At 40.0% G+C, this 9,937-nt stretch overlaps 1 protein-coding gene and 1 long non-coding RNA gene across 2 annotated transcripts; one reads left to right on the top strand and one right to left on the bottom strand.

Annotated features, from left to right (window-relative positions):
* Positions 1 to 2,088: 2,088 nt before the first annotated feature.
* On the bottom strand, positions 2,089 to 4,237 carry LOC147605278 (uncharacterized). The gene is made up of 2 exons (XM_086794327.1): positions 4,054 to 4,237; positions 2,089 to 3,372 (listed from the first exon to the last, which is right to left on the bottom strand). The coding sequence occupies exons 1-2, from the start codon at positions 4,235 to 4,237 to the stop codon at positions 2,282 to 2,284; spliced, it is 1,275 nt and encodes a 424-aa protein (XP_086650453.1). The 3' UTR covers positions 2,089 to 2,281.
* On the top strand, positions 2,609 to 3,996 carry LOC147605279 (uncharacterized). The gene is made up of 2 exons (XR_015265258.1): positions 2,609 to 2,691; positions 2,722 to 3,996. It is a non-coding gene; the product is annotated as an uncharacterized LOC147605279 (long non-coding RNA).
* Positions 4,238 to 9,937: the final 5,700 nt, after the last annotated feature.

Below are 9,937 nucleotides of genomic sequence, written 5' to 3'. Positions count from 1 at the left end.
TCGGTCAACTTTCATGACATTGCTAATGTCATGAAGTTCTTTCCTTCTAGGAGGCATGAGAAGGAGTAGTGACCGTTCTTAAATAAACAGTAGAGAAGGAGCACTAACCCTCATTAATAAGCAATATAGAGTCCAAAAAAGAATGGCATAGGACAATATGACGAACATGAACATAAACCAATGATAAAACGACATGTAGAGAGCAATGTAGAACATGGCATGTGAAGGAAGGATATGAATGTCAAAGAACTAAACAAAGGACAACAGTGTAACCAGAAGCACGAGCATGGAAAAATGTCAAGAAGAAGGACGTGCCCGGAAAGACGGCCACTTGCAGAAGGACATTGTGCGAAGGTCCTCTAGAACAAGTCGAGAAGCACATTCATTTGGCAAGCGTGCACAAAAGCCAATCATAGAATGACATGCAGAGTGATGTAGAAGGTGCCTTTCGAAATCATGGGCGACAGAGAATATCGAGAACCAGGACGTCTCCACAAGAATAGGCAATTGCACAAGCACGTGCGAATAACAACACATTTAATGAAGATGACAAGGCCGAAACCGGTGCAAAAGCACACCATTTCCAGGAAGACGACAGCAGGTAGGAAAACAAATGATTGCATGACCATGCATCACCTAAAAAAAGGACGTCTTGTCAACCACGTGCCCACACATGCAAATTGAAGACGTCTAGATTCATTTTTCTGATAGTTGGAAAGTTTTTGACCTTAAAGAAACCTTAGAGATTTTCATCTTTGTCCCGCACCACACACTTATTAATTTAGGCACGCAAAGAAAACGTTTTGGTGCCTTATTTCTAAAAATACTTTTTCTAATTTTCTTGATGTGACAAGACTTAACAACTAGCCAAGAATAAAAACAAAAAACAAAATCATTTTGCCAAAACTAGTGTGCTTGGGTAGGGGTTTTTTAAAGATAGAAATCGAAGCTACAAAAACAATGCAATACACCATTGCACTAAAACAATAGCATGAAAGGAGCACCTAGTCTTGTGAAAACCTTTCACGTGATTGCCTCGTAACCACTATGTATCCTATAATTAGTGATTAGTGATACCAACTCTTAAATTTAGACCCCAAGGGACGCATGATGGCGGAGGAAGAAGAAGAGAATTTTAACACCGTAGTAACTCTTCCGAGAACCATTGAAAAATTACTGGACGCAAACCAAGGTGTACGAACCTAGGTGGGCAGATTGAGAAGCTAGCCAATCTGCTCCGCGATGGGCGGCATAAAGGCTAGCTAGTAATTGCTTTCTTACTCACAAACCCCAAGTGGGCATGAATCAAAATTTGATGAGTTGGCCAATCTGCCCCACGATGCACAATAGAAGGGTTAGCCCATTTTTCTTTATTAGTCGCATACCCCACAAAGAAGATTGCTTTAACCTCATAGTTATATTACCCAACGCGCAAATCAAGATTCGACCTAGGTGGACATAATTCAAAGTTTGATGAGCTAGCCAATTTGTCACATGGTGGGGGCAACAAAAGGGCTATAGCCCCATTTTGGGCAACAGAAGGGCTATAGCCCCATTTTGCCTTATTATTCACACACCCCACGAAGCATAGTTTAAAAGTCATGCAAAAATCCTTGAAGAATTATCCTGCACACACCAAGATCCGAACTCAAGTGAGCATGAATCAAAGTTTAACAAGCTAGCCAATTTGTCGCATAATGGGCGGAAGAAGGCTAGCCCATTTTTGCTTTATCACTCACACCTCACGAAGAAGATTATTTTAGTGTCATAGCAACTATGCCAAGTACCCTTGAAGGATTATGTGATGCAAAGTAAGATTCAAACCTAAATGGGAAGCAAGATCAAACTTTGATGGTCTAGCCAATTTGTCCCCCAATGAGTGGACGAAGGGCTACCCCATTTTTTGCCATATTACTTACACACCACACCCTGCGATATAAGAACACTTGAAATCACCCGTTGCAAACCAAGATTCGAACCGAGGTGGGCATAAATAAAAGTTTGACATACTAATCAAAGGGCTTAAAGAACTTTCAATGATAAATTACCAATCAAAATTTTGGTGTACTCACATTGCAATTTTGTAACTTTATGGAAAAAGTTTGGAAACTTTTATTAATAGGAATATTTTTTTTTAACAAGATGGGACATAGTAATGACACTTATGATAATAGAAGGGAATGAGAAAATGAAGTTAGGGTAGTAGGGGTTAAAATAATTATTACAAATAGGAGGTAGGAAGGCAAAGACGACTTAAGGTTAGGTAGAGGAAGCACATAGGTTAAGGTTTAATAGGGTACTTAGGGGGGTATTTGTCCTTGGGGTAAGGGAATTTGAACTTGGGGAAGCTGAATTTTGGTAACTTGAATTTAGGGAATTGGAATTTGGGGAATTTGAATTTGGGTTCCGAGTAGGCCGGGGGTTTGTAGGTGGGCGGCTTCTCAACTGGTGGCATGTAAACAGGTGGTTTCTCAACTGGTGGCTTGTAGACAGGTGGTTTCTCCATGGGCGGTTTGTAGACTGGCGGTTGTTCCATGGGTGGTTTCTCTACGGGAGGTTTGTAGACTGGTGGTTGCTCTACAGGCGATTCGTAAACTGGAGGTTTCTCAACAGGCGGCTTGTAGACTGGCGGTTGCTCAACGGGCGGCTTGTAGACTGGCGGAATCTCAACGGGTGGTTTGTAGACTGGTGGTTTCTCTACGGGCGGCTTGTAGACTGGAGGTTTCTCTACGGGCGGCTTGTAGACTGGCGGAATCTCAACGGGTGGTTTGTAGACTGGTGGTTTCTCTACAGGCGGCTTATAGACTGGCGGTGTAACTACAGGCGGTTTCTCAACGGGCGGCTTATAGACTGGCGGTATCACTACAGGCGGTTTCTCAACGGGCGGCTTATAGACTGGCGGTGTCACTACAGGGGGTTTCTCAACGGGCGGCTTATAGACTGGCGGTATCACTACAGGGGGTTTCTCAACGGGCGGCTTATAGACTGGCGGTATCACTACAGGTGGTTTCTCAACGGGCGGCTTATAGACGGGTGAGGGGACACTTGGCGAGTAATAACTAGCTTGGGCACAGAACATGCCTGCAGATTTTGGACGATAGCTGAGGGTGCCAACGCTGTAGAGGACCTTGCCACCGATGGCACCTTGGCGGGAGAATTCTGGTGAAGTTCGGCGGGGAGTAGCTGGAAGCTGGCATGACTTGCGCGGGCTTTGTCGGAGCTCGGCGGCACAGCTTATTCTGCCGGTTCCATCGAAGGCTTCAGGTGGTAACGCCGCTGCAAATCGCCCCTTCTCGTCTGTGGTGACGGCCACCTCAATTGCTTCGGCCCCCTCCTTCGATTGGGTGTCACATATCAATGAGACCTGTGCGCCTGCATGAGGTCAGTCATTTTAATACGTCAGTTTAGAGAACTACTAATCACGAAACGTAACAATTTCAAACGGAATCTACACTAGAATTCGAGGCCGCCTTTAATTAAAGAAGATGTTCTAGAATGCCTTGGAATTCTAATAAACAGCTTGTGCTCCTGATTGCAGCACGCTCGAAAGTCGAAACTGAACACTCTTGTGAGGTTTTTCTAGCCCTACGTGACAGATTGCCATGCAGATCATTCGATCAACTGCAAAGCGCTGCAGCATATGCTCTGATCCCTACCACATACTGTGTTCAAGAGAATCATTGGTGGAGAAACTATCAACACGCAGTAACTGACTTGAGAATCAAGTAGATCGTATTTCTATGTAACCACCCTCCAATCCAATAACTCTTAAAACAAAGGATACACCACGCTCTGCGCGATCAGCCTAGCTGGCAATAATCAGGGATCATTCATGACATGCAGGATCCTCTTCTAACTACACCGTGAGACGATTTAGCAATAAAGACTACATACAAACCGACATAAACGTACTAGTGATCACGTAGACAAGCTACATTGCCTTATTAGTAACAACCCATGATACGCATGCATGTGAAGATCAGACCTGATCTCTTCTACAGGCAATAAACACACACATCGACCCCCTTCGCTAGCCAAAAGCTGCTTCAGTACCTTTGAGAAGGTTGCTACTCTTGGTTATCTTATTCTGCAGGCATTGATCACAAAACACAATGCCCTCCACAGAGACACTTGAAACCTTAATACTTTGCTCTTCCGATTGAGAGGCAAAAGCTAATTGGGTCACAACAACGAAAGCCCATAAGGCTAGCAGCAGGGGGAGAGAGATCCTAGCCATACTTGGCCTCTGCTCCAACAAGGGGCTCTCTGAAGCCTTTTAATACCCAAACAATGCATGCATGTAGGTCCATGTACTGTGTAACTGGTAGCCCATTCTACAGAGATATGTATTACCTTCTTCTAAACTGTTTTTTCACATGGGTTCAATTTCACCTCACTAAAGGGATGTTCCTAACCTTGAGGATACAAACAGAACATATTAATTAGAGATACTAAAGGCATAAAGCCAACCCTCTCTCTCTGTACAGCATCGCTTGTGGACCTTTGCTTTTGCTCCCATATAATTATACGCTGGCCCAACGTCTAGCATTTGTTGATTGGCCCATCTCTCACATGGGTACCGACACATGAGAAGTTAGGTGGTTTGTGGCATTCAATGTTGGGGGTGTACATACCACAGTATCATCTCACTTCACCTCAGAAAATTCTTGCATAGCAGCGTCTTATGATCACGGATACAGTCGAGTTTTGTGGTATTAGTCATTGACTCATTTGTCATGGGGTAGGCAAAAGTTGATATGAAAGTTGTTGACGTGTTGTAATCTATCTATGCATGCATGCATAGGCACGCAATGATCGCAATTGGTTTAAGGCTACCATTTAATCGATCGAGTTAATTGAACGGTTTTTTCCATGGTAATTACACAGCAGTGGATTAACTTGACGTCTACTCATGCTGGGCGGGCCGCAGGACAACCCATAAATTGACAAAAACGAAAGAAATAAAGAAGCAAGGGTAAAAAGCTAATCAACACAACAAAGGAGTTAATTTAAGGTACAACAATGATTAGAAGGCGATTCGCTCAACGTTAGCCCAGTTGGGAATTAACGAGTGGGCGCTTAGTTAATTGATTAACGAGTGGGCGCTTAGATCAGTTCAATGAGCACTATATATTGATTAAACTACCGACGGTGGCTATTATGCAAGGGAATGCTACATTCTAATGTTTTCTACAGAATTGAGACGCTTGGAATCTGGATGAAATATCGTGTCCTCCACCATCACCACAAAGCGCAAGGGCCCATCCAAGCTCTTTAAAAATATAAGATTTCTCATGTGCAGCCCTTGGTAGAAGTGTCAGAAATGCCAGCCTTGCTTCTTTGCTTGTTGTGTTGTGCACGCACATACGCAAGCAAGATTTGAATGCAAAGTTGCAAACAAAAAAGAGAGATGCGGGGAGGGTGGACTCGTGGACCCTTGGGATCCAGCCTCCAGCACCCAAGATCATCAATGCTTGTTCTCCTGTCCCCTTCTAAGCACACTTAGCACTACTCCCTTCAGTAATCACTTCATAGTCGCCTTCTTACGGCTTTGACTCTTGAGCCTTTGAGGTTGACACACCTTTGATCCTGGCTTATATAAAAGCGCCTTCTTTTTATTTACTTCCCATGAGGTAATTTGAGGACCATGATTGAGTTTTAGCACTATTAATGATATTAACTTACTAAGGGCGATCGCTTACCTTTACAAGAGCAAACACTTAGTCGCTAGGCTTTGACCTGAGGTTTAACTACAATCATATATATATATATATATATATATATATACATATACATATACAGTGGTACACATTTGTCCATTTTCACACCTTGTTGATCTCCACGTTTGATCTTATACGCACAAGAACAAATAGAAGCACTGACTCCTTGTATCATCACGTATTGAGATTACTAGGGTTGACGAATCATTGGAGAAAGCAATGACGATCCGCCATAGCTAGCTGGCAATAAGCTGAAAAGCTGCAGGCTCATCAAGGAGCCCAGGAGTAGAGGCTTTTAAAATTTTTCTCTTTTTAAAATTCACCCTGCTTTTTTTATTTATTTGGTATTATATAATCACCACGCGTTTGGACCTATTTTTAATACGGAAAAAGTTTTATGATCATTCCGTTATACAACACGCCCATGCCATCTTCAGATTTCATTCCCCGAAGGAAAACCTCTCTCTCTCTCTCTCTCTGCTGAATCCTCCAGCTCTTGCTCCTCGTACATTTCAACAAAGGTGAAGTTCAATGCAAATTCCCAAGTCATAGGAGAATAGTAGATAAATATTAGTACACTGCTACTGGAAAAAAAAAAAGCCATTTTCTTTAAAATAGCACACTGCTACGAAAAAAGAGAATAGTAAAAGTAAGCACACTGCTACGGGGAAAAATAAAATAAAATCTTTATATATATATACACACTAGTAAACTAAATACATTGCGCGTTCAAGCAAGGTTGCTTCTTTGCAAGCATCATGCCATTTTAAAAAAAATACAGCCTCTAATTTTTAGTTACCGTCAAAAATCAAAGTAAAATATGAAAATACAGGCACCATACCTAGACACGTGTATTCGTAATTCCTCGTTAAAAAATAATTAAAAAATTATCATGCCAATTGCCAAGAACATTTTCCAAATACACACTAGCTTGGTTCTAAATTAAATACACTAAAGATAGTACACTCAACGAAAAAAAAAACATTTTCCCAGCCAAGTTATTGTAATTTTGTCTCTCTTAATTAATTCTTGCACTTGTTGGTAAAAAAAAACATTTTCTAAAAATACACTAAAGGTTGGTTTTAACTTAAACACACTTTTTCCCCCTAGCACACTCTATTGTACGCATCCCCCTAGACAATATGCCTTCTCCACTAGCATGGCATTGGAGATCCTCCTTGTTTTGTGAAATTTCATGCTCTTTTCTTGTAAACAAGCACAAGCGGGGATTCGGGAAGTTTGTGAACGCTTCAAATCATGGAAGTTGGGAGCTTTGCACTATTGGTGCATGCCCAAGCTAAAAAAGGAAAGCCATATTATATTGCCCACCCAATTTGAGATAGTTTATAAACTCCTCTATGTCAAAAGCACTTTATGGTGTAACAATATCAATCTTGAGGGGAATTGTCTAAAAATATACAAGGAAGGCACTTTGGTCCGACAAATCACAACTCATTAATGTTATGTCATAGATAGTCGAAATCTTGCATGTTCAAATATTGGGCATGTATAGTGTGTAAATCCTCACTAGATTAGGCACGTGTTCAAGAAACTTCCTCTACCCCACAAATTGGGCCTCCATTATTGGGCATGCACCCTTTGACTTTTTACAACCGCTTTCTATGCAATTAGCTAGGTTCTATAAGTAGTCACATGTAGTTATATCTACTATAACTATGGCTTCATGCATCCTTGAATCATTCAACATCTCAAAATTTTCATAAATTGATTGTTCCTTGTCGTACACCAAACACATAATTCCCCATGTGCTAGGTGTACTTATCCACCTTTAGACAGGGAAGATTCTTGAATGCTCGAGTTAGCTCTAATGTCTCGAATAGCTTCATAAAATTAGTGTTCCTCCACCCAAAACATAGTGCCTCCATGTGCTAGTACATTTTCTCACTACTAAAGACTCTTGTCTACCTTTACTCATAAAAATTCTTAATCCCAACCACTACAATAATTGGGCAAATTCAAAGGTGCTTATGCAGCGCTTCAAAGAGCTTTACATAGCCTTGATAGAAGTGCTATAGTATGTAGCACTTTATGTAGCTCTACATTTATGATAGTGCTAAGAAGCATCATTAAGCACTATAGTGTAGGACTTTATGCAACTCTACAAGTATCATTGTGTTAAGAAGCGTCAATATAAAAATCAAAATTTGAACCCATTTCTAGTGCAAGGATAAGCAATCACTTATATATTAGCTCAAAGGAAAGTGAAAAGTTAGAAATTGAATCTCGAGTTGATGAGTAAATTTCTAGCTAATAGCACTGCAATCAATTAGGGACCTTAGCAATGGTCATAATGTCACTAAGAGCTTAATCTTTTAAGGTAATGAATAGTGACATACCAGACCTATCGCTACAAGACATATTTAGCATCACAAAGTGTGACATTTAGCGACATACTAAATCATTTGAAAGAAAATAAATCTAGGCCTCCATGGTTTTGGCTAAGATGTGTGAGAAAGTTTGCAGTGGGCATGATATCTTAGAAATGTAGGCCTTCATGGTTTTAGCTAAGATGTTGTGTGGGAAATTTTACATTTTGTATTGGGCATGACATCTTAGAGTTTGCAACCTTGTGGGCCTATGAGATTATGTAAGTGTGCTAACTTACTACTTCATATCATCTCAATATCCAACCACTGTGGCCATCTTATATCTTACATCAAATCAACGTCACTCATAACTCATTACTTAGCTATCTTGCACTCCAATTTCTACATTTACACAAATCAACGTCACTCATACCTCATTACTTAGCTATCTTGCACTCCAATTTCTACATTTACACAAATCCTACCAACATAACTGTATAACATTGCTAACCCATTATCCCACCACAATCATTCACCTGCACATGTCGTTGCCCCAATTTGTAAACAATGAGGCTTCATTCATGTCGACCACCCAAAATCACAATTCATGCACCAAATATTCATAATTATCATGGCATGAACATTCTAACACAAATGAACTCGAAAAAAGCCTTAAACTAAACTTGTATTAAACTTGCACCATGTACCAAGGAGTTTTGTCACGTACATGATGATCACAATTAACACTATCCCAAAATAGTACACTGCTACGAGAAAAGAGAACAGTAGATAGATAATAATACACTGCTACGGAAAAAAAACATTTTCCTAATATATACTAATAAACTAAATGCACAAAACTGCGCTTGCTTCTTTGCAAGCATCATGCCGTTAAAAAAAAAATACAGCATCTATTTTTTAGTGACCGTTAAAAAAAAAGTAAAATATGAAAATATAGGCACTATTTATACCGGACACTTCATTTCGAAGGGCGACCCAGCTATCAAAAATCATCTTTTCTCCCGAGACACATGTAATTATTATTATTATTGGAAAAAAAGTATTTTCCCAAAAAGTGGAAAACCTTCATCTAAAAATTGTGAAATTATTTATAAAGGAAAATCGTAAAATCTGAAGGTTTTTGTTCTATAGCTTCTCAAAATCTGGAGGTATTTGTACCTTCAAGTTTTAAATTTGAAGGTATTCTTCAAAATAAACAGGTGCAAACTACACTAAACTCGGGTTTTTTTCGAACACTGACGTGTATTCATAATCCCTCATTAAAAAATAATTTAAAAATTATCATGCCCATTGCCAAGAACATTTTTCGAATACACACTAGCTTGGTTTTAAATTAAATACACTAAAGATAGTACACTCAACAGAAAAAAACATTTTCTAAAATTACCCTAAAGGTTGGTTTTAAATTAAACACACTTTTTTCCCCTAGCACACTCTATCCCCCTAAAAACTCCGCCTTCTCCATGAGCTTGGCATTGCAGATCCTCTTTGCTTTGTGAAATTTGATGCTCTTTTCTTGTAACCGAGCAATCTGAATGCTTCAAATCATGGAAGTTGGGGCTTTGCACTATTGGTGCATGCCCAAGCTCTAAAAAAGGAAAGCCATATTATATTGCCCACCCAATTTGAGATTGTTTATTAACTCCTCTATGTCAAAAGTTTGACAAATCCTTATTAACAACCACCTCATAACCACTTTATGGTGTAACAATATCAATCTTGAGGAGAATAGTCTAAAAATATACAAGGCAGGCACTTTGGTCCGACAAGTCACAACTCATTAATGTTATGTCATAGATAATTGAAATCTTGCATGTTCAAATATTGGGCATCTATAGTGTGTAAATCCTCACTAGATTAGGCACGTGT

This window comes from Cibotium barometz, chromosome 60, assembly GCF_041138505.1.
Source record: "Cibotium barometz isolate CiBa-2024 chromosome 60, ASM4113850v1, whole genome shotgun sequence".
In the NCBI taxonomy this organism is placed as follows: domain Eukaryota; kingdom Viridiplantae; phylum Streptophyta; class Polypodiopsida; order Cyatheales; family Cibotiaceae; genus Cibotium; species Cibotium barometz.
This window is presented reverse-complemented; position numbering and strand designations above follow the sequence as displayed.